This window comes from Crocuta crocuta, unplaced genomic scaffold, assembly GCF_008692635.1.
Source record: "Crocuta crocuta isolate KB4526 unplaced genomic scaffold, BGI_CrCroc_1.0 scaffold378, whole genome shotgun sequence".
NCBI classification, from domain to species: domain Eukaryota; kingdom Metazoa; phylum Chordata; class Mammalia; order Carnivora; family Hyaenidae; genus Crocuta; species Crocuta crocuta.
Window position 1 is genome coordinate 1,370,199 of NW_027528871.1, and position 26,795 is coordinate 1,396,993.

A 26,795-nucleotide genomic window follows, 5' to 3' on the forward strand; every position below is an offset into this window, starting at 1 on the left:
GGAGGGGCGGGGGGCGGGGCAGAGAATCTGACGCAGTCTGTGGGCTGACAGCAGGCAGCCCCAGCAGGGCTTGACTCACCAATTGCCAGATCATGACCTGAGACAAAGTCAGATACTTAACTGACTGAACCACCCAGGCACCCCATCATTTTGATACTTTCTATTTAAAGAGAGTTGCAAATCTTAAATTTCTACCTGTAATACAAAGGTGCTGCCAATTATACCATTATTTTTTTGTTTTTGTTTTTTAAATTGGGGTCTAAGCAATTTTTATCAGCCTGGAGCAAATTGAGTGCAGATATTTTTTTAAGTTTATTTACTTAGTTTTTTGAGGGACAGAGAGAATGTAAGCAGGGGTGGGCAGAGAGAGAGGGAGAATATTAAGCAGGCCCCACGCTGTCAGCGCAGATCCGGTTTGAACTCACAAACCATGAGATCATGACCTGAGCCAAAATCAAGAGTCAGATGCTCAACTGACTAAGCCACCCAGGTACTGCAAGTGGAGATGCTCTGATGAGAATAGACCTACTTTCCAACATGCATGAACATAGAGGCCAGTCAGAGGAACAAGTCCATCTGGGTCTGTGATAGCGCAGAAAAATACGCCAAAGCTGTACTTGTAGCCTTGTAAAAGTTCACTTACATACTCCAAGTTGATATTTTGGATGTGAAAATTGCATAATTCAAAATTGCATATTCATAAGGAAAAGATTGTGGATTTTAAATATGCTTTGATTCCATCTCCCCTTCTAAATTATATGCATCATAAAGCAGGAAACTTCTTTTCACTGCTGCATTCTTTGTGCCTAGCATAGTTCACACAAACAAACATAGTTCATGAAAACAGTAGTATTGGTTGATAGTTGTTAAATGAATTTAAGCATGTGATAAAAAAACATTAGTCATATAAAATCCTTTCATTTTAAAGATTATTTTATTGCTTACATTTTCTGCAATTTATCTTTCAAGTGGCCTTATTTGCTTTAGAGTTAAAAAAGAAGAGAAACACAGAAAAGGTTAATGTAATCTTCACATTTTTATATATAAAAGATCTAAGAATTTTTAGTGGAGGTTGTCACGGGTTGTGAAACATTCACTTCATTACCTTCTGCCATTCATTAAAAGGGATTTAAATAAATCATTTTTTAAAAGCAGAAAATGTCCTTAGGTCCAGAGCTGTACATAAACAATAAAAAATAATATCCTAAAGCATAAAATAATATACTAATGAATGCAGTCATGTAATAATAAATACATGCTGAGATATTTAAACTGCTATAACATTTGCAGTGTCCTATTTTGTTCAAGGAGTTGCATAAAAAAAACTGCCTATCTTTATTATTGTCAGAAATCCCTTTGACCTGGTATTTTAGTCTGCAAGAGCATTTTAAGTATCAACCAGAGCAGAGTGCCTAAATTCATGGAGAAAATTGCTCCATTTCTATACTATTAAAATAGAAAGGAACATTTTGGTGCAAAAATGACTTTTGTATGTAAGTACAAAACTAAATGTTAAACTATTCATGTTTAGTATTTTTTTAATCTTAAGTTCCAGTTTAAATACATCTCTTTGAAGTAACAAAAAGCAATATGGACTTAAAGTCAGTTAGGTTGCTTTCTTTGACACAGAAAAATACAGTTTTCAAAATGAAGGTAAAAGAACAGAAAATCCTATTATGTTAATAACAAAGTTTTGAACTGATCTAGACTCAGAATAAGACTAGACTTTCATATTTTACTTTAGCAAAAAGAGGAAGAAATCATTTTGAGGTTAATCACTCCGCTTTACTTAGTGGGTTTATTTGCATCATTTTGAAAGGACCTCTTGGTGTTAAAGACTGAAACTAAATGAGTTTCTGTTACTATGATTTGTAAATTCTTTAGCCATTGCTTAATAATGAAGCATATTTATTTACTGGAGGGAAGTGCTTGGATCCAACAGTAAGACGATGGAGAATGGGTTCTGTCCGGGGAAGAATATGTTTGAATGTGCCCACTCCTCAAAATTTCGTAACTGAACTTGGCATCATGTTAATTCAAAGTATGTTTGACACAAAAGTGGTATTTAAAAGTGTGTTATGGTACACATGCTAAGCTTAGTATGACTTTGAAAAACAAAGTTTATTTTATTTAAAGTTTTTAAAGTTTATTTATTCTGAGAGTGCGGGAGGGGTAGAAAGAGAGGGGTGGGGATAAAGAGAATCCCAAACAGGCTCCACGCTGTCAGTGCAGAACCCTATGTGGGACTCGAACTAACGAACCACGAGATCATGACCTGAGTGGAAACCAAGAGTGGACAATTAACCGACTGAGATATCCAGGCACCCCAATAATTTGTATTTTATAGTTTTATATTTATTTTAATGATATTTAAAAAGATTAGTAGTGTACGGGGTGCCTGGGTGGCTCAGTCGGTTGAGCGGCCAGCTTCAGCTCAGGTCATGATCTCACGGTTGGTGGGTTCCAGCCTGAGTCAGGCTCTGTGCTGACAGCTAGCTCAGAGCCTGGAGCCTGTTTCAGATTTTGTGTCTCTGTCTCTCTCTGACCCTCCCCTGCTCAAGCTGTCTCACTCTCTCTCAAAAAAAATAAAACATGAAAATTTTTAAAAATTATATAAGTAGTGTATAATCAAGCTTTTGATTCCACAGATATTTTTGGTTATGATTAGAATAAATGAAAAACTAATTTAATTTAGAGAAAAATTAAATGTCTAAGAGTATAACAGGCAACACATGCATACAGAAAAGAGAAAAGTTCACTGCCAAAAGACTAAAGTTTGAGAGATTCTGCTTAAGACAGTTGTAACTTATTGCTATACATTTCAAATAATTTTTATTCAGTGTAGGGTGGGATTAATTTCTAGTAGAGGAAGGCCTATAATTTACTATGTAGGACAAGTTTAACTGGAATAAAATAATTATAGATTCTGTATCTTAAAGAGCAGATAAGTGGCACATGTGAGATGTCATCTCCCAGACAGTATTAAAAGCACTTCATAATTATTATATAAAACATTCTATTCATATAGATGGGATTGCATGCTGTTATGTTTACCATTTTGTAAGAATTCTAGAAGTCAAAATCACTCCCTGTAGATCTTTTTACTTCCATTTACTCTTAACACAACAAGTAACAATATTTTTCTTTAAAATCTTTAAAAGGCACCAGGTTTATCCTATGAATCTGAAATCATGTTTTAAAAATTTATGGACAAGGCACTGTTAAGTAATCTTGCTTTGTGGCATGTAGCATTTTTGTCTTCCTATTTAATGACCTGTTTATTCTTTCTTACAATGTGAGTCTATTTAGAGTCAATATTTATTACTATGTAGTGTAGGAATTCTACATGGGCCCAAAAGAAGGCAAAATGAATCACTTCTTGGGGAGCCTGAGTGGTTCAGTCGGTTAAGCATCCGACTTCGGCTCAGGTCATGATCTCGCGGTTCCTGGGTTCGAGCCCCCCATCGGGTTATGTGCTGGCAGCTCAGAGCCTGCAGCCTGTTTCAGATTCTGTGTCAGCCTCTCTCTTTGCCCCTCTCCCACTCATGTTCTGTCACTTTCGTCTCAAAAATAAATAAACTATTAAAATTTTTTAAAAAATGAATCACATCCTAGAGAAGAAAATTGGGGGGTAGGGGAGAAGATAGACCTGAGAGTGCAAAGAAATCTCTGATATTTCTGGTCCTGATTTTGTGCCTCTCAAGAAGAAAGACCAGCCTTTCTTTAGCATAAAAATCTACCCTCATCCAAGATAGGAAGTTAGAGCCCTCATCTGTAATTCCATGCAGAGATAAGAGTTGACATCAAACATACTGTGATTAAGTGAAACTGAAATGCAGATTCTGGACATTTTCAACTTACAAGAGGAATGTGATGTATAGTTACAAGATCTGGAATTTAGTGTTTTAAGACAAACTCATGTCTGCCATTAAATTAATATTGCTAGAGATTATTTATTTATTTATTTATTTATTATATTTAGTGTGAGAGAACGTGAGTAGGAGAGAGGGGAAGAGGGAAAGAGAGAGAAAATCTTAAGCAGGCTCCATGTTAAGCTCGGAGCTCAATGCAGGGTTCCATCCCACAACCCTGGGATAATAAACTGAGCCGAAATCAAGAGTCAGATGTTTAACTGACTGAGCCATTCAGGGGCCCTATAATAAATTTCTACATATTGCTATGTCATAGAAGCACAATCTATAACAACTATGACACCATTCTACTGTTCTTGTGTTATTCATGTGGCACATATGACCACGCTCACACAATTTTTTATATGTGACAGCAGTCATTAATAGGGAATTAACATAATCATTTTCTCATGCATAAAATATCTGAAGACCAGATACCTCCAGATGAGAGAAAAAAATGCTTTTAAAATGTTTGATTTGTATCTGGGTTATTGTTATGTGAACTCTCATTCTATCTGTAGAAATATTTTCCAGGTATGTCTTATTATCCTGAATTAGACATGCAAAGACTGAGGTTAGATATAAGAAGTAATATAGTGAATGACACCAAAGGGACAATATTAGGATTTAACTTTGAGGAGTGACATTTTATATGACTTCCCATACAAATTCTGGGTGTGGGGCATCTGGGTGGCTCAGTCAGTTAAGCATCCGACTTCAACTCAGGTCATGACCTCACGATTTGTGAGTTTGAGCCCTGTGTCAGTCTCTGTGCTGAGAGTTCAGAGCCTGGAGTCTACTTCAGATTCTGTGTCTCCCTCCCTCTGCCCTTCCCTCACTCGCACACACGGGTGAGCTCTCTCTCAAAAATAAACATTAAGTTTTTTTTAAAAAATCAAGCTATATAATCTTACATATATTAACATGTATTGATTAATAAGAATGATAATAAGGAATGATCTAAAGAAACATTTAAAATAGATGTCAGATGTTAATGCCAGGGACTATGTGAAAACACTGCTGACATATAAAATCTTACATAATCCCTAGTTCAACTCTCTGAAAGAAGCATGGTTTCATTTTAAAAATAAAGATTTTAGCAACACCTAGGTGGCTCAGTCAGTTAAGTGCCTGACTCTTGACTTTGGCTCCTATTATGATCTCATGGTTTTTGAGTTTGAACCCTGCACTGGGCTCAGTGCTGACAGTGTGGAGCCTGCCTGAAATTCTCTCTCTTCCTTTCTGTCTACCAGCTGCTCGCTCGCGCGTGCGCTCTCTCTCTCTCTCAAATAAACTTTAAAAATAAATAAAAATAAAGATTTTAATATAAAAGTTAGATTGTATAGTTTGTAAATTGCAAAACAATTTACAACTTTTAATTCATGGCTGTTTTATATTCCACAATGATAACTTTGGTTTTGCATTAAACTTTATCATATACACTCAAATATTATTAAAATTTTGTATACAGCATCTATTAAATGAAGAGCTAGGGATTTCTGATTTTTATAAACAAATATCTTAAGATGACTACAGAATAATCTGCTAATTATAAGCTGTCAGTTTAATGAATTTCTGGATAACCCTGGTAAATCAACATTTTATGGAAAATCATAAATAATACTTAAGTTGCATGCAAATAAAATGCTTCAAAATTGTCAACAGATAACTAAAAGTTAGTGAACACTGAAATTTCTTTAAAAATGAAGAACAGGGGCACCTGGGTGGCTCAGTCGGTTAAGCATCCGACTTCAGCTCAGGTCATGATCTCGCGGTTTGTGAGTTTGAACCCGGCTTCGGGCTCTCTGCTGACCGCTCAGAGCCTGGAGCCTGCTTCAGATTATGTGTCTCCCTCTCTCTCTGCCCCCTCCATGCACATACTATGTCTCTCTGTGTCTCTCAGTAATAAATAAAAACGTTAAATTTTTTTAAATGAAGAACAAAATATTATTTTGAAGTAGCAATGAATATTAGAAAATAATTTTGGTTTTATTTTTTAATTTTTATTATTAATTTTTAAATTTTACATCCTAGTTAGCATATAGTGCAACAATGATTTCAAGAGTAGATTCCTTAATGCCTCTTACCCATTTAGCCAATCCCCTGTCCCACAACCCCTCCAATAAGCCCTTGTTCTCCATATTTAAGGATATCTTATGTTTTTGACCCCCTCCCTGTTTTTGTATTATTTTTGCTTCATTTCCCTTATGTTGATCTGTTTTGTATCTTAAAGTCCTCATATGAGTGAAGTCATTGATATTTGTCTTTCTCTAAGAAGAAAATATTTTTAAAGCAAGTGGATACTCTTTTTCTTACACATTACACATGCTTTTGAAATTTCCTAAGGTTTTCAAAATTACGTATATTATTTTAAAGGTAGATAAAATGCATTAAAGTGAATTAGGGTGAGATAGTCATGAGTTTAAGAGAGCTCTGTGCAGGGGCGCCTTCGTGGCTCAGTCGGTTAAACATTCAGCTCTGGCCATGATCTCATGGTTCGCGGGTTTGAGCCCCACGTTGGGCTCCGTGCTGACAGCCAGCTCAGAGCCTGTAGCCTGCCTCGGTATCTGTATCTCCCTCTCTTTCTGACCCTCTCCTGCTCACACTGCCTCTCTCTCTTTCTCTCTAGAAATAAATAAAACATTAAAAGAGAGAGAGAGAGCTCTGTGTTTAAGCACCATCATTTTTGTTGTCATTTCTGAAGGACAATATTATGCAAGGATATTTTATGGTATGTTAATATGTATAGTTCAATCATACTACAAATCTATACCTACAGAAAGCATCTACATGTGAGCATATTCGAGATGCCTTGTGATATCCACTTATCTGAGCCTCCTCAAATTCGTGATCCACAAAATCATGAGCAAAAGAAAATGGTTGTTTTGTGCTACTATGTTCTGGGGTCATTTATTATGTAGTAAGGCTACCAGAACATAAATTGAGACATTATATATACAGTGTTTATTAAGATGCTATTAACATAATATTTGCTGGGCAGTGAACACTTCTCATGGACTCCTAACATTTATTCCCTGGGAAGGGAGGTCTGCTAACATACCAGTCCTAGACTTTGCAAATCCTTAATAAATCTTTCCCATGAGAACCAGGCAGATGTTTGATTGTTAACTAGAGGCACATCATACTGAATATGCTTTTCCTAGCTACTCTTTTTTATTTTTAGAAAGGACCTTCCTGTTGAGACCCCAGGTTCTCCCTTGCTCTCTGCCATGACGGTAACCTTAGCAGTGAGCCCTCAGTGTAGCCCACAGTGGAGGCTACAAGGTCTAATGCTACCTAGACTGTATTGGTTAAGTCTAACTCTATAGTTCAGTATAAAAGCATTCACTTACCTGCAGATTTAAGCCACATGTTATTTTATCCCAATTGATTTCTTTTGTCTTATCTGGTGATTGAGAATTTAGGCAAGGAAAGGGGATACTATTAATTGAAACCCCGTGCCTTGTAAATCTACTTGGATGAATATATTTGCTAAATGCATTGTTATATTTTAGGATGAAGTTATTACTATGAGCCATATCATATTGATGCTATTTCACTCTCTATGACCTACACAATTAGCAGTTTCATCAAAACTTTGATAGCGTATGCATGATGGGAAGTTTTGATTTGTTTTGTTCAATATTTCCCAAGCTCCAATCAGGCACCAAATAATCTGTTAAGAGCATTTTTCTGGCAAAAGGATTAGTTGTTAAATTTCATTTGACTTAGAAAATTGTCTTCCAGAGTATGGCCTGAAGTCAATCCATATGATACCAACCTTATGAATTTTTTAATATGCACTTCTAGGTCTTGTGTTAGACATACTAAATCAGTCTTGATGACTGGGATTCTAGAAAGTGCACTTTAAAGGCTCTCCAATGATTCTTATGGTAAATACAATCTCATACTTTCCATGACAAAAGAGCTATGATCTGAATATACTCCATGATAGTAATTAAGCCTAAGTTACCAGACTTTACATAGTCTATTAAAAACTAGAGTTTAGGAAAAATAAAAACAAAAAAAAACTAGAGTTTAGGGCCGCCTGGGTGGCTTAGTCTGTTAGGTGTCTGACTTTGGCTCAGGTCATGATCCTGAAGTTCATGAGTTCTAGCCCCTTGTTGGACTCTGTGACGACATCTCAGAGCCTGGAGTCTGCTTCAGATTCTGTGTCTCCCTCTCTCTTTGCCCCTCCCCTGCTCACGCTGTCTCACTCTCCCTCCCAAAAAATAAATAAAATAAATAAATCAATATTTAAAAAATTTTTTAAAAACCTAGAGTTTATTTAGAATAACAGAAACAAGATAAAGTATGCTTGAAAATTATGTAATATAACAAAGTAATGTAACAAAAAATAAAGTTTATTGAATATTTACAAAATATAGAGTTTGATATACTCCTCATGTTTCTTACACCTTTAAGGGAAATAAGTATTATCCACATTTTAAAGTTGATGAAACTCATATCAATAAGAGTTCAAATTCGGGGCACCATTGTTAAGTCGGTTAAGAGTCTGACTTCAGCTCAGGTCATGATCTCGTGGTTCATGGGTTTGAGCCCCACATTGGGCTCTGTGCTGACAGCTCAACTCAGAGCCTGGAGCCTACTTCAGATTCTGTGTCTCCTTCTCTCTCTGTCCCACCCCCACTTGAGTTCTGTTTGTCTTTCTCAAAAATAAACATTAAAAAAAAAGAGTTCCAATAATATTGCCAAATGGCAGAGCTGAAAATCAAATTAGATATGTCTTACTTTAAAGCTCAACTCAACCATTCAGTTTTTGAATTTTGGTTGTTCAAGAAACTCGCAATGATAGGAGAAAGACTTACCACCCAGAAAATAAGACAGGAACATTAAAATAATTTTGGAGAAATGTCATGATAGAAAGTGATTAACCTTAATTTCTTTACTCACTGGAAAAAATTGCATTTGGAAAAACAAAGCTCATATGGGTTTCTATAATTGTTTTATAGCAAATAAACCAAAATAATTTTCTAAAAGATGATTAGTTTAACAGGTAAAGTTCTTTTCAAGCAAAAATAGCTGATTATTCTTCATACCTACTAGAGAAGAAATTTCTGTATATAGTTTTGGGTGGGCTGAGAGTATAAAATAAAATATCACAGCCTTCTGGTTACTTTCTAACTTTTCATTAATAAAATAAATGAATGTAATATATCTCTCATTTTTGCTATACACATAATGAAACATCTATTAAATGAAGAGTAATACTATCTTTAAGATGCGAGCTCTTAGGAATATTTAGACAGGAAAATAATGAAAACATGAGTTAGGAATATGAAGGTGTAATTAATAAGGGTTTATAGATATGAAAATCATTATTCTTGAGAGTGATCTTGTCTCAAGTAACATACTAAATAGACAGAAAAACAATTACCTAGAGTTTTGTATATCTGAAATATAACTCCTTTAAGATTTGACAACTGTGCCATAATAATATCTGACTTCCTGTTAAGAAAATTTTAAAGCAAACTCTATATCATTTCACTGGATTGTCAGAAGACATTTTATAGATTTCATTTTCAATTTGTATATATACAAAATAATTAAATCAAAATAGTATAATTATTACCAAAAATGATGTAATGTCTTAAAAATGCTATCATTTGGGATGTCTGGGTAGCTCGGTTAGTCAGGGGTCATACTCTTGGTCTCAGCTCAGGTCGTGATCTCGGGGTTCATGGTTAGAGTCCTGCACTGGACTCCACGCTGACAGTGCAGAGCCTGCTTGGGAGTCTCTCTCTCACTCTGCTTCTACCCTGCTTGTGCATGTGGTCTCTCTCTCTCTCTCTCTCTCAAAATAAATAAATAAACTTAAAAATGCCATCATGAGGATAAAACGAGGTAAAGAAGTATGATATATACATGTATACATATCATATATATGAATATAATTCTTGCAAAGAATAAGGAGTAAATAAATAAGGAGATTGCTGTTTTGTCAATTTATGGAGTTAGCATGTTAAAAATTACATAATGAGTTGGAGGGACAGAAAGTATGTTTCAAATAAGGTGGTTTCAAATTTTTCTGCTACCAAGGTTGGTGAGTCAAATGCACTTATAGTTTAGAAACGGCTGTTTTGCAGAACTTGATTTAAATTAATGAAAGGTTAAAGGAGTTTCTCTTCAATATTGAGAAAAGAGATCTAAGCTTAATATTACCCTCTTTTAGGTGTGTGAAATGTCAATCCCATCCTATCATTAATTCACTATCTTTTCTTTCTGTTTCACTTTCTTCTATATTTTGCAGTTTTATATGAGAATTATGAAAAATAATAATGAAAATCTATTAATTAGTTTCTTAGTAATTTGAATGCATTCTGGTGACAGGTTACTATTTACATGGGGATGACAATTGCCAGAATGCTGTGTTGCAGTTACTTCTCTTTCTTAGATTCTAAATTATATGAAAGCAGAAACCTAATCTACTACGCAAAGATAATTCTAAAGAGTAAAGTGTTAATAACAGCCAGAATCTGGTGAATATGAATGACTTTCATTTTCACAACATTGGGTACTGGAGGGGGAATGTTAAAATTGCAATAAGAAAGTTTACAGATACAAAGTATGCCAAAACTCCATGTAAGCAAATTTAAGAATATCAACATTTAAGAATATTTTGTGGCTTAATGAAAAACATCTTTAAATATCATACTTTCACTTTTTTCTCCTCTGACCTTATTTTTAGAATGACTCGTAGAGTTACTCTTTTAAAAATTAAGCAATCTTTTATATTCCTACAATTTACTTGGAAAGCTGGAGTCCCAGATGAGATTTACTAATAGGCAAAACTCTGAAAATACAATCGTATTGAAAATCACTATATATCAAGTTCCTGTTACCTTATCGCCTTCAGAAAACGTGATGCCATCTACTGCTCTTTTCCAAGTGATTTCTGGAATGGGCTCCCCTTCGGCTTCACATGTAAGTGTGATTTGACCATTCTCATACGTAGTCTCATTTTTAAGCTGTATTATGTGAGGCTGTACTGTAAAGAATGTATACATTACTCAATCTGTATGGGAGGAGAATAGTACCATTCAGTCTTAAAAGCCATGGTGGGCATGTAAGTCCACATTAATACAGTACACAATTATCAACTTTGCAGCAGTTCTACCAGCATGCTTTGCTTTAAAGGAGTGCCAAGAGACAGTTGAATACACAGGAGTAAAACTTTAGAAAATAATTCTCATCCGTTATCATAAAAATAGTTTGAAGTGGCTTAGAAATCAGCATACAAATTATAATTCCTGTCAAAATGTTGCAATTTAAAAGACACTTAATTATTTTTTCTTCTCTTAAAGCTACAAAATTAAAACTTTCTTTTTTAAAGCCACATGGTACCCATGTTTCTGAGTGTGTGTGTATTTATGTGTGACATCAGCTTATTTAGTGATTAACTCTTAAGCTCTAAAAATTATCTTGCCAAAGAAGGGAAATGATGATTGTATCTTGAATATGTATAAAGTATATTTATGCACAATATTTAAAAGATTTATGAAGTAAGTATATATACATGTTATTTTCTGATATTCCAATTGATTTATATTTACCTCAGTTTATTTTAACAATATTTTAAGCACTGTAGCTAATCATTTCTTTGTAATTATGACTTCAATAATGAGAATTATTTTTATATTAAAAACTACGTCCATCCACAAATTTACATGATAGAACAGAGTTTTATGATTGTAAAGAAGAGTTTATTCTTATATTTTGGTAGAACATAAAAAAGATAAAACCTAACATTTGTTAATTCAGAAAAAGTAACAGTTTATTTAATCTTTAAATGGAATTAATCATGGACTATAAATAAGTTGTTTTTAATCTTAGAAAATTAGATTCCAACTATCGGAAATATACCATATATAATTTTTACTAACTCAGTGTTTACTCCATTGACTTTAATGTTTTTACTCCATATACTTGATTTTGTGTCAAACACAACACAAATTTGTTCAGTGTTACTATACAAAAGTGATTATAACAGCAATGTAGCATATCATGCAGTATTTTCTATTTAAAAAAATGAAAGTATTATAAATGTTCTTTTATTTATCTCTTTGTTCTCGCTTACTGCCACCCTAATAAAAACAAGTAACTAATATTTCATAAAAGCGCTTTGATGCAAATTAAGATTATCTTCCCTTTGGAATTATCTCAGAAACTATCATTTGTAATTAATTAATTTATTTTTACGCTGAGTCATATTCATTTAGCGTAGGTTTTAAAGAGAACAATCTTGTAAGGAATAGTGTTAGAACAAGATATAGGCTTCCTATAATTTCTAACAGCTTTAAGTTTATTTCCTTTTTACTCTGCATGAACCATGGTCCTTCTTACTCCTAAAGAATTTCCCTTTTTCCTTGCCCTGCTCTTTGTTGTGAAAGAGTTTTGATAACAGTGCTTTGAAAAAAGGAGAAAACATATTAAATATTATTAGTGCATTTAATTTTTAGTATTATGCTTTTGAAAGACAGTGGTATATTCTAAATACACTAGAAAAAATGCTTTTCTTCTTATCAGCTTAATGGAAGCTAAATCAATAATAATAATTTAATAACCTTTACTAGTTAATCTACTTTTTGTAACTTCCTCAAAGAAGGTAATATGGCTCTTGGTAAATATGAAAGGTATTAATATTTCATTTAATAAAAATGAAAAAGTAGTATTTATTTATAGTTACATATCAACATGTTCTAATTATAGCTTTATAGAAGTATGGTTTTGAAGTATAATAAAAGTAAAACTAATCTGAACATGTGTCATTTAAAGGTTTATGAAGACCAACCCATATTATATATAAATTGTAAGGGTCCCAGTATGTGTAATTTAAATAAATTTTCTTCCATCTTCTGTGATGAGTCAGTCAATATTTTGAAAGAATATACATACATCATTTCATGTAATTCTTAAAATGATTCTATCTGGTAACTGCAATGCTAATATATATTTCAGATGAGAAATCACATTTACTTTTGGAAAGTTAGTGACGTATAAATGACAGAGTAGAATTTGATTCAGACCTCCCTCTAGCCATCATAATTTTAACCACTATGCTATAATACTTACCAAAGACCTGCAGGAATGCCTGTTTTTCATCTTCTCCTGCTTTATTTGTGGCCCTGCAGATATAAGGACCCCCATCACTATTAATTATGTTCCTGACAGTGAGTTCTGTATTGCTTCCTTTCAATATGTATTTTTCGTTTTCTTCAATGAACTTGCCATTCCTAAAGAAGAAAACAGAGGTTGATCTTCATGAATCTGACTTCATAACTCAGAAGGAGACTGTATTCAATTTTTGATCACTCATTATTAATCACTTCATGGCTATTGATAAACAAGGTTATTTTCCAATCACAAGTATACTTTTAATAGCTCAGGGAAAACACAATTACTGGGCATTAAAATTAAGCTTGAAAACGGCTTTGAATTTAGAGACGAGAATAACTTTGGAGCTATGCTGAAATCTTAACACTCATTTTAGACAAAAAAGCACATTGGTTCAATTTTTACTTTATTAGAAAAAAATTTTGTTTTGCTGATCTTAATTTCACATATACTTTTTAGTTTTGTGAATCAACACACATCTATTTACTCAGTCCCTAGGAAACATTTAAGATCATTTCTATAGAAATATCCTTTGAAGAAGTTTCAAAGTAAATGCAATTTAAATACATTACCAATTTATATTGCAAATAAGTATTACAAACAAAGGAGTAAGATGAAACAATTATTTGCAAGTGCCGTTAGAGGAATTATGCTGAATATGATTATTTAATTCATGAATGAGAAGAAATCACTTTTCTTAAATATGTTCCCTGTTCGATATCAATAATTTTCAATATTTTCCAAGTTCTTACTGAATTGAAATAGTCTTCACACTCCTCCAATTCTAGGTTTTGTTGTCTCTTAAAACAATGTTTTTCAATTTTTTTCTACAATACCTACAGTAAAAAATATTTTGAATATACTTAAAACTTAATTCCCCTTAACATGTGTGACACCTTCTCATAATGTATAGTCCCTTCCATTCTAATTTATTCTCCTCACTTACTCTTCCTCTTCCGTTTGTATTTCTTTAGTTTTCCTTCTATATTTTTCATGTAATGGTATTTTGAATGACTGAATTGACTGTAAGGCCCACAGACATAAAATGTTTAGGATTTATCCTTAGAGAATGGTGTATCTATCCACAGACATGTAAATTTTAAAAAATCTCTGAAAAATTATTTAAAAAAAATCCTAGAATGAGAGAACACTGCTTCAATACACTAAATGGTCATTCCAGTGAATTCTGGTTTCACTTTCCAGAAAGCTATGGAACATATCTCAATATAATACTTATCTTTCTATTACTCAAGCGTCTGTTTTTCCAGTCTATTGACATCTCTAAAGATAACATGAAATGTGAAAAAATGTCATAAGAAGATTGAGGTGCAAAAGTAAGATTTGTAAAATACTTATAGCAAGGTATTTTAAGTATTAGTATATTAAATATTATATTCATATAATACTATTAGTATAGTATAAGCATTAGTATATATATATATCTGTATTTTTATATATTTTGTATGTTTATGAATCTAAAACATAACAAAAATGATATTTTAACATTTTTGTCTAGAATATAATATATAGAGCCTCATAGTAATTAATGATACAATATATTTCCTATACCATCCAATAGACAATATTAATTTGTATAACAATAACAACAACAACAATAATAATAATGCAGAGAGGTTTAAACATATTGTGGTTTGTAAGACACTTTCCCTATAAATTCCATCTGGTTAAAAGCTCACAATTAGCTCATAGATGTCTGTTTTCCCTCCCACCCTCATTCACAGATTAGAGAACAAAAATTTTAAGTATAATTTTCCCACCTCTTAATTCACAGATGAAGAAACCTAGGATTACACAGGTATATAAGCAACAGGCTAACTAAATTCTAGTGTTATTTCTGATAAAATGAGTTATTTCTCTACCTCATGTGAAATATTGTGCTAAGTGCTTAAAAGTACACAAATGCGTGAGAAAGTAATGGTTTCTTAATGCCTCTCTCCTAACAAACTTGTGATATAGAATATAGTTGTTATTTATATAACTCTATAACTCTATTTCTATAACTCTATAAGTCTACTTCTAGAGAATGCCATGTTTGCAAAAGACTCTCAAAAGAAGTCTGGTGGAATTCTCTAAGCTCATATTTTGAAACTCAAACCACTTTTCTAAGTACCGCTTTTCTAGGCACAAAAAATAGGTATGATAATCAAGGAATTAGTAGAAATGATAAAGGGAGAATAATTCCACTTTCAACTGCAGTGGAGTAGCAGGAGATCATACCCTTCCACTGTAAACAGCAAACAACATTAGACACAGATTAAATAACAGTTTCCAGACACTTATCAACAAGTAGCTCAAGACAGTGGCCTCAGAAGACCATCATAGCCTTCTACCTGAAGAGGGTTTCTAGGCTGCACCTCATAGAGGGACAACCCCAACAAAATAGGGAGAGTTCTCAGTTGGAAGTGGTTAAAGTAGCTAGAACATGTGGATCAGTGAATGTAAGAAAAAAGAGCTACACAATAAAGACAGTAGAGAGACCTGCAATGTGTCCTCAACCAATCTTTAACTGACTACTGATCAGTGATTGCATGCCAGGAAGACTTTCTGTGGATAGGAAAAGTACCATTGGTAAAGATAAAGGACAATAATTTCAGAACCAGGAATAATTTGCATCCCAACCATCCAGAGTAGAAAAACTTCCTAAATTTCAGGACACTCTGTCACCCCTTTAGAAGAATATTGCCTCATTAATGGAACCACGTTAATCTTAGGCTGAAGTTGCTCTGGATCCACTAAAAGAGCCTAAAAGCAATCCTCAAAACATCAAAATGTTCCCAAGTTACTTACCATATCTAAAAATAAAGTAAGAGAATATAAAAACAACCAGCACTCCAAAACATAAAATCCTTAATACTTGAACCCAATCAAAAATTACCAGAATAGTATATAACTGGGAAAATATGACACATAACAAAGAGAAAATTCAATCAATTAAAAAGATTCTTAAGTGACACAGATGATCAAATTAGGAGAAAATACTGTTAAAATAACTATTAGAATACATTCTGTATGTTCAAGGAAGTAAAATACAAGCATTGTAAGAGAAGATTGGAAGACAAGAGAAAGTCCTCTATCATAAATGCACAATAAATATTGAGTGAATGGAGGAATGGCTCAAGATGGTGGTGTAGAAAGATCCCGAACTCAACTCCTCCATGGACACCCTGATTCTAGTGCTACACAGGGATGAATTCCCCTGAAAAACACTTGAAAACTGTCTTAAGAGCTTCTCCACAACAAAAGAAAAAAGGAACAGGTAAGAGAATCAGAGATTTGGTCTTGCCAAAATCCCTACTCAGCATGGATAATCACAATTTAGGGGTATCTCACAAATTTGGAGTTTCTTCTTGAGTGAAGGGTTTGTACCCTATATCAGACACCCCAACCCTTGGGACCTACACTGGAGAGATTAATACCTCAAATATCTGACTCTGCAAAGCAAAAAGGCTTACACCCAGGACATCCAACAGGCTATGGAAAATTGAAAGTCTGCTTTTAAGAGTCTTAAACCAACTCTCACTTATTCCAGGAATTTAAAAAAAAAAAAATCAGTTTGGAAAGCATCTTTCTATATGCAATGGAGATTCATTAGTTAATATTCAAGAACATGCTGGAGACACAGCGATCTGGTAGGACTTTATCCAGAGGAGAAGATGCTAGTGGGCACCATTTTTGAATTCTCACTCAACATTGCTAGTGTTGTAGGGCTTCTCCACCCCCATGCTCTCCCATAGTCCTGCAGCAGCTATCCAGCCTGTCCTGCCCATGGGATCTCCCAGTCTTAGTATTTCCAGTTGGCACACTCTTGTCCTGGGCTCCCTCAGGGATCCCCCACAGTCTATCTGAAGCCAGCAGGCTCACTCTGTTCACATGCTGTGTACCCTTGGGTACTGCCAGAGCAAGCTGCCCATCCCACCCTTGGGTTCTACCTTATTACAAATAAATTAGGCTACATAGATAAGCACAAATTTTTAAGAGTCAACCAAGAAGTTGGGCAAGGTGAATGAAAGTTCCATCACATATACAAGGGCACTCTTTCTAGAATAGGAGAGGTAGCTGTTGCACCTAATACACAGAAACAAAAGTATGGAGAAAATGAAAATGAGAAAGCAAGAATACACTCCAAAAGAAAGAACAAGATAAAACTCAGAAAAAAAAAAAAAATCTTGATAAAAGGGAGGTAAGTAATTTACCTGACAAAGAGTTCAAAGTAATGGTCATGAAGATGTTCTCTAAACTGGAAGAATAGATGCACCCAGAGAGAACTTCAAACAAAGAGACAGAAAATGTAGGCAAGTATCAAACAGAAGTCAAGGAACTGAAGAATACAATAAGTGAACTAAAAAATACACTGAAGAGTCTCAACAGCAGTTTAGATGAGGCAGAAGACCAGATCATCAACCTGGAGAACAGGTCAATGGAACTCATCCAAATAGAAAAACTACAATAACAACAATAAAAAAAGGGAATTTAACAAAGTGAAGATAGCTTATGGGACCTTTGAGACAACATCAAGTGGAATAACATTCACATTATAGGGTCCCAGAAAGGAAAGAGAAAGAGGAATGGATAGAAAACTTATTTAACGAAATAACGGCTGAAAATTTAATCAACCTAGGAAGGAAATATGTTATGACACAATATAATTAAAATGTCAACAGTTAAAGAAAAAGAGAAAATCTTAAAGATTGTAAGAGAAAAACATGGTACATATAAAGACTATCACATAAGTACCTGTAAGACTATCACCTGGTTTTTCAGAATAAATCCTTCAGACCTAAAAGAAGTGGCATGATACATCCAAAGTGCTGAAAGAGAAGACTACTCTACCCAGCAAGACTATCATTCAGAATAAAGCAGAGACAGTTTTACAGACAAGTAGAAGACAAGGGATTTCATACCACTAGACCAGCCTCACAAGAAATGTTGAAGGTACGTCTTCAAGCTGAAAAGAAATGGTACCAACTAGTAACAAGAAAACATATGAAAGTAAAAATCTGATTGGAAAAGCCAAATATGCAGTAAAGATAGTGGATTAACCACTTAAAAACTTACAATGAAGGTTAAAAGACAAATGTAAAATCAACTATAATTATAATAATTTGTTAAGGTATACACACACAAAGATGTAATATATAACATCAGAAATGTAAAATATGTGGTGGGGGGATAAAAATCTAGAGTCTTTAACATGTATTCAAACTTATATTACTATCAACTTAAAATAAAGTGCTATGCAGTCTGTTATATGTGAACCCTGGTAGACACACAAAGGATAATGGGAAAATAATCTAAACATAACACTAAAAAGAAGTATCAAACCACAAGGAAAGAGAGCAAGAGAAAAAGAAGGCAAGAGAGAGAAACTACAAACCATCCATAAAACAATGAACAAAATGGCAATAAGTACATGGCTATCAATAATTACTTTAAATGCAAATGGACTAAAATTCTCCAATCAAAAGATAAGTGACTAAATGGGAAAAACAAGATCTATTAATATGTTGTCTATAAGAGACCCATTTCAGATCTAAGAACACATAGAGACATAAAGTGAAGGGATAGAGGGATGCCTTGGTGGCTCAGTTTCTTAAGCCTCTGACTCCTGATTTAGGCTCAGCTCATGATCCCAGGGTCCCAAGAGATTGAACCCAGCATCAGGCTCCATGCTGAGCATGGAACTTACTTAAAAATTCTCTCTCTCCTTGCCCCTCTCTCCAAGTCACACATGCTCTCTCTTTCTAAAATAAAATAAAAAAATGAAAATTAAAGTGAAGGGATAGGAAAAGATATTCCATGCAAATGAACATGAAAACAAAGCAATACTTCTATCATACAAAATGATAACTTTAAAACAAATACTACACAATATAACAAGGAAAGGCATTATGTAATGGTAATAGGATCATTTCAAAAAGATGATATAACATTAGTAAATAATTACGTGCCTAATATAGGAATACCTAAATATATAAAGCAGGTATTAACAACCTAAAGGTAGAAATTGACAGCAATACAATAATAGTAGAGGACATTAATACCCAATTTACAGCAATAGATCTATCATCCGGACACAAAATCAATAAGAAACATTGGCCTTAAACAACACATTAGACCACATGGACTTAATAGATATAAATAGAACTGTCCATTTATAAGTAGTAGAATACCCATTCTTCTCAAGTGACATGGAACATTCTCCAGGATAAATGGCATTAGCCTACAAACAAGTCTCAATAAATTTAAGAAATTATTTCACATACCAAGCATCTTTTCTGATCACAATAGTATGAAACTAGAAATCAGTTCCAAGAAGAAAACTGGAAAAAAATCCCATAAAAAGGAAGGAAATCTTGCCATTTGTGACAACACAAATGGACCATAAAAGCGTTACGCTAAGTGTTATAAGTCAGACAGAGAAATATAAATACCATATAATTTCAATTACATGTGAATCTAAAGACAAAACAAGTTAACAAACAAAAGAAAACAATCTCATGGATACAGAGAATGGATTGGTAGATATCAGAGGGGAAGGGAGTTAGGGGGTGGGTGAGATGGGTGAAGGGAATCAATTGTATGGTGACAGATGGTAACTAGACTTACTGTGGTTATCACTTTGAAATGTATATGAAAATCAAAATATAATCTGAAACTAATAATGATCTGAAACTAATAATGCTATATATCACTCTGCCTTGGAAGTAAAGTCCTCCATCAAATTTGTAGAGATAAAAAATAGAATGATAAGAAATACTCTGGCAGATCTGAGAGTAGATTAAACATTGTAAAAGAAAAAAATCAATGAGCTTGAAAATATGTTAATAAAATTTAGTAAACTTGAAGACATAAAAAATTGAAAACGGAAAAAGAACTCTAATTTCTATCTGGTATCATTTTATTCCTCAACAATGTCCTTTCCTAATTTTATGATACTGATATGATGTTGATAAATGTATAAACACAAACCAGAGCTTCAAAAGACATAAAAAAAAAAAAAACAGATAGAACTGAGCACAGAGAAACAGATAATACTTGTAAAACTATTAAGGAGATAGAAGATGTGAACATTAATCAACCAGCTGACCTATTTGATTTTTTAGAGAATATCCATACAACAGAGGAATATATATTCCTTTCAACTGCACATAGAACATTTAAAAATACAGATCATAAAATGTGACCCAATAAATTTAAGCAACTTGATATCATACTAAATATGTTTTCTGACAATTCAGAAATTCAGTTAGAAGCTAATAGAAATATATTTGAAATACACTCAAATCTTTGGAAACACATCAACAACATCGTAAATAAACAATGTCAAAAATAATATTACTAAAACAGATTTGAAGGAGCACTTGTACCCCAATGTTTATGGAAGCCTTATAAATAATAGCCAAATTATGAAAAGAACCCAAATGTCCATTGACTGATGAACTGGCTGTTGAATGGCTAAAGAAGCTGTGGTATATATGTAAAATGTAATATTACTCAGCCAACAAAACAAAATAAATGAAATCTTGCCACCTGCAAAGACATGGTTGGAGCTAGAGCATATTATGTTAAACATAGCAAGTCAGTAAGAGAATGAAATACCATATGATTTCACTCATATGTGGAATTTAAGAAATGAAACAGAGGACAATATGGGAAAGGGAAAAAAAAAAACAGGAGAGAACAAACCATTAAGAAACTCTTTAGGATAGAGAACAAATTGAGTGTGGATAGAAGGAGGGGGTGGAGATGGGCTAAATAGGTGTGATGGGTATTAAGGCATGCACATGTGATGAGCACTGGATGTTATATGTAGTGATGAATCACTAAATTCTATACCTGAAACCAATTTTACACTATATGTTAACTAACAGGAATTTAAATAAAATTTTTGAAAAGAAAAAAATATATAGCAAGAGAATATTACATGACTTAGAGCTATTAAATACAACTGAAGTGAAATGGACACGTTGCTGGAAAGATATACATCATCAGAGACCACTAAAGACAAAGGTATTACTGGGAGAGACCCAGGTCTGTGAAGGAACTTGAGTTTGTAGTTAAAACTCTACACAAGAGAAGTTCTAGCACAGGTGGTTTCACTGGAAAATTTTCCAAATATTTAAGTAAAAAATAAGTATTATATACAAACGCTGCTAGAAAACCAAAGAAGAAATCCTTTCCTAATTCATTGAGTCCAGTATTTTCCTGGTCCCAAACAAGTCAAGAATAAGAAGACAATCAAGCAATATCTTTCGTAACCATGAATGGGCATTTTTCACGAATGAACTGCATAGAGACTCCAGCAATACGTAAAAAGGACAATACAGCATAATCAAGTGGGTGTAATCCAAGGAATGCAAAATTATTTTAACATTTGGAAATCAATGGAGTTCACTGATCTATTGGGCTAATGCTAAAAATCCATATGCTATTCTCAACAGATGTAGAAGAAGCATTTCAAGGGAATGAAGGGAGAGAGATTTTAGAGTAGCTGCCCTTCCTGCCACTTTAGCTATCATGTCACCAAGTGCCCCTGATTATCTTTGTGAAAACTTATTTTTCTCCACTGTTTGCCCCTCAAATATTTGTCTTATTGGCCTCACTTATTTCCTTTGGATATATTGTCTCCGTGCAACAGGTAGTCTGGATCCTTCTTGCTGGGCTGCTTCCCTACATTACCTAATGGTTAGAGGAGTTTTAATTTTTTAGCAAGGATAACATGCTTGTATCTTCACATAAATATGTCAAAATAAAACATCTCTAATACTAATTTTAACTATGTCAATGTCACTACTATATTCTTCCATTCTCCCATTATACATTAAATGCCCAGGGAATAGAACAGTTATTATTTACACCATTAAAGAGATTAAACTAATGGCATATGATGATATAAGGATAAAAAATGTAGATTTAAATGAGTTATTATGTTAGCCTCTGAATCTGATTCTAGCCTGTATGATAATTATGTTTCCACTTAAGTATGAGAATTTTTAACAACTGTTGAACTTTAAGACAGAAATTTAAACAGAAGGAAGTCTCTCTGGAAAGATACAATGATGAGAATGAGACTCTAGAACAATATTTGTTCATTGTAATGAATGGTCCAAGAGCTTTTCTGTGCTGCAATTAGATGTAATATTGACTTTTTAAAATACACACTGGAAACCGGAAGTCTCTGAGATACATGATCATTATCTGCGGTGAATATGTTAATGTTTGATGTGTAATCCTTTTAAAAATACCAACAGTGGGGGACCTGGGTGGGTCAGTTGGCTGGACATCTGACTTTGGTTCAGGTCATGATCCTATGGTTTGTGGGTTGGAGTCCCATGTTAGGCTCTGCACTGACAGCCTGGAGCCTACTTCTGGTTCTGTGTATCTCTCTCTGCCCCTCCCTTGCTCAAGTGCTGTCTCTCTGTCTCTCTCTCAAAAATAAATAAACATTAAAAATTTTTTTTAATACCAACAGTATGTTACAAAGGATTTAATGTTTGCAAAGAACATCTAAAAACACCTATTTAAAGAAATATCTTGTTTATTGCTACCTGCTATATTAAACGGATTTGAAACTTGCAGAATATCAGTAAGTGCTCAGGAAGTGACAGAAAAAAATATAATTGGATTGCAATTATTCTTTTTACAATAGTTTTTTTTAATGCCTAATCCTTACAATTAGCCTTTTTTTGACAATGGAATATATTTGGAATATATTTTTACTAACTGTTTTCTTGTGATTATTCTTATACTATTTGGTTTGTGAAGTGTAGAAGAGATTCTATAAATACTTGTAGCTATGCTTAGGCAGAAAACTGAATTAATAACTACCATGAATTTATAAAATTGTACATCTATAAAGTTTCATTGTCTCCCTTTTAACAGTTAGAGCCACAACCTAAAAGAATGAAAACGTTGATCCGTTTGATGTTAATAAGAATCAAGTAACATTTAACAATTCTAAAAAATATATATATAAGTAAACTGTCAAAGAAGGGATTTAGGATAAATTGTTTATTCATGGGGTAGGTAAGCTTTTTTAAAATGGGATTATATTTATGGAAATTTAATTGCACATAATTAGCTTTTTTCTGAGTACATGAAGAAAATATATAATGGCATTTAATAAAATACATTTTTTATATACATACAACAGTGGTGCCATTAACATTAGCATCCCTATTTGCATACACTCTGTAGCAGTAATATTAATGTGGTTGAGTCAGTCACAGGGGCCCTGGGTTCATTTTGGTCTCAAACCTGCCTTCTAGAAAGAATACCCAGTGCAATGGGTGTGGTCTTTGACTTGGGTTAAATCACTCTGTTAATCTCTTTTACAATGTAACTAAAAACAAGACTACCATAAACTTTGAATAACGATGAACCAAAGAATGATTTTATTCTTGATACAATAAGATCAGAAATATTCTTCCACGAGATTGATTCTGGACACAAGCCAGCAGGATATGTATCTGTAGCCTACCTGTACCAGGAGATGGAGGGCTCGGGGGACCCAGAGGCCCTGCAGGATAATGTCATCTCTTCTCCTCTCTCCGCTGTGGCATTAAAGGATTTCTGAGGCATTCTGATTGCTGGCGGGACTGAACAAAGAGATGAACATAGGTTAAACAGAGATGGAAAACATCTTATAAACACCATTGGGACGTTCTTACAGGTACTTTGTTTTGTTCTTCATTTTAGGCTTTAAAACTCTATAGTTTACTTCTGTATTTGTATCAACAGGACTGCCTTGGGTGCGCAGTAAAAGACTTTACGACCGCTGATCTGTCTGCCATGTACAATAATGAGATAATTCATTCTAACACTATTGTACTATTGTTAATCTATCAAACTAAACAAGCAAGTAGACACTTTAACAAATTTATATATACACTTTTATGAAATATTTCTCAGAAAAAGACAGACGGTGCTATCCTGGCTTACATCAATACTGAGATTCTACTTGGAGCCTAAATGGATTTCCTATTTGAGTTCTCATCGGTATATGTAATTCTATAAGCAATTATTCACTGCTTCAAGACAGGGCTTTCAAATTAGGTGTCAAACCATAATGTTCTTTCTGATTAACTGCACTTAATTTCTTCGCACAACTATAGAACATTTTATGAAGAGAAACTGCTCAAGCCATAGAGAGTATGAAATAGATTTTCATGAACAATTCAATTTTAAAATTAAGCTTCGCCAATTTCTAACTAATTACATTGCAAAAACTGCATATGCTGCACCTTTTGGACATGTTGAAACTGTTACTAAAATGTACTGTTTGCAATAAACAAATCAATAGCATCCATAATAGAAGCTAAATTTCAAAGTACAGCATAACTTTTTATTTAATGCACACTTTTATGATTTTCAATTGAATATGACAAAATGATGTTCCTAAAATTAATTATAAGAATACAATTGTCTTTTACATATCCTAAACAACATGACCAGACAGGCATTTAGAAGTGTGATAATAACTGGGGCACCTGAGTGGCTTAGTCAGTTAGGCATCTGAGTTCCGCTCAGGTCATGATCTCGCATTCGTGGGTTCCAGTCCCGCATCGGACTCTGTGCTGAGAGCTCAGAGCCTGGAGCCTGTGTCTCCCTCGGATTCTGTGTCTCCCTCTCTCTCTGCCCCTCCCCTCCCCGTACTCTGTTGTTCTCTGTCCCTCTAAAATAAACATTAAAAAACAAGTGTGATAATAACTAATATCTCTACAATAGCATTCAGGTCCACATCGATGATCTATTGTTGGCATTGATGGTGCAGATAGGAACTGATATGTATCTTAGCAATTAAGCACAATAAATCAAGTTTCTGCCTTTATGAATTCAGATACAAGGTACAGGATCTGACATGCTGCCTCTAAAGTACGATAATAATTACAAGCATTAAAATGGGATGGACTTTGGTTTACATTAGCTCTGCATTTTCAATACCGTGAAATTTGACTTTCTGTATCTTGTTTTCCTTCTTTTGCAATTATGGGAAAGANTATTAAAATGGGATGGACTTTTGTTTACATTAACTGCATTTTCAATACCTTGAAATTTGACTTTCTGTATCTTGTTTTCCTTCTTTTGCAATTATGGGAAAGAACACTTTAATCAAAATGTATTGCCGTTCATTTTGTTATAACAAATGTAGTGGCAAGAACATTATGACTATTTTTATTATAGCAATAAATATTTTAACCCATTAAATAATTATAATGAAAATGTACTCTTTAATAGAAATTCTCTCTAGAACTAAGTACTTGCGTAAATAGAAACACTTCCAATTGGAGAATCACACGCTCCAGTTCTTGTCCCTTTACTGGTGCTCATTTAGACAAACTATTTATTCCTTATCATAATTCTCTTTTCTGTAAACTGAATCACATATACTGGATGATCTGCAAGAATTGACAAATCTTAATGTTTACATTGTACGATACAGCGGCTCTACTAATGAAATGTGTGTTCTTACTTAGAGTGTGGATTTGTAGAACAATATTACAATTGTATATTTATATAGTCCTACTTTGAAGAGTAATTCCAAACTATTCTGAAGAATAATAGTCTCAAACTCTGCAGAAGTGTTCACTAGTTCTGATACCAGGAGATGCAGGGAAGTTGTTAGCCACTGTGTTAGACTATAGAGCACTTTGGTGCATATTATTTTTGATTCAGAATTTGCTGCTTAGTTGGATTAAATAATTTTAAGAGGGATTCCAATTATATTTCATCCAAATTTCTTATTTCCTAAGACCCATATATAGTATATTTTTCTACTCTATTTTACCTTCTTAAAATATTTTTTGCATTGGATTATATCTGAAATATCTAGTTTTAATAACTTTTTACAAAGATTTATATTGTGTATTATAAATAGTCAATCCTTTCTGATAAGTTTTGGTTTTCATTCTTCAGCTTCAAGACACATGAGAATGTGTAGGGAGGTGCCTCCAGAACTCTCACGTATACAAAGGTTTTGGCCCCTCTTCATGGTACAGTTCTCTTCGCTGGCTGCTTAGGCACCATAGATAACACTAATTTGATAGTCTGATTTCCTTTCATCAACAATGGCTTCCAGAAGTTCCACATGCCTTCTGTGTCTTGCAGTCTTCCTCTACAGACTGCTCCTTACATATTTCTCAGAAGATGAAGAACATTGTACTAAGCATGGAATACTTATGTGGTTCAAGTTGATCAGAACCATAATCCCTCCAAATTTATTCGGGATTAGGAAAACAACCTCCCAATCCCAAATCAGCACCACTGTCAGCAAAGCTACTCTTTATAACTCACTGATTAATTAGATCTGGCCAAAATATATATCATCAAATCAATTCACATTTTATCCTCTCTCTGGCAGAGGACTACTAATATTAAGACTCATGGTCCTTTCTTATTTACTTTTCCTTGCATTCACTCTTAAGGCTGTGTGGCACTTAGAAATTAGCATAAGGTAGGATTTGAAGAGATGGTAGAATAGTCAGCACCAGGCATCTGTCTCCCTACCTAGGAAGCAATCGTACTGACAGAATCAGTCTAATGTAACTATTTTGGATCTCTGGAGTCGGGGGTAGGCTTGCAGCTTCCAAGGGAAGGCATAGAAGGTAAGTTGTAAGCAAGATTTCAAAGAGGTATCTGTAGAGCCATCTTCATAGCAGCATTATTCACAATATTTAAGAGTGGAAGCAATTCAAATGTCCATTAATGAATGAATGGATAAGCAAATTG

At 33.8% G+C, this 26,795-nt stretch overlaps 1 protein-coding gene across 3 annotated transcripts in view; it reads right to left on the minus strand.

The window, feature by feature from the left end:
- The window catches only part of NCAM2 (neural cell adhesion molecule 2), a 506,271-nt gene that overhangs the window by 156,703 nt on the left and 322,773 nt on the right, over positions 1–26,795 (minus strand). For all 3 annotated transcript variants that reach the window (XM_077756475.1, XM_077756477.1, XM_077756476.1), the window contains 3 exons: positions 23,548–23,665; positions 13,005–13,165; positions 10,775–10,920 (listed from right to left, as the gene is read on the minus strand). In XM_077756475.1, the coding sequence (XP_077612601.1) occupies positions 10,775–10,920; positions 13,005–13,165; positions 23,548–23,665 (425 nt within the window). The remainder of the gene's footprint in view (positions 1–10,774; positions 10,921–13,004; positions 13,166–23,547; positions 23,666–26,795) is intronic.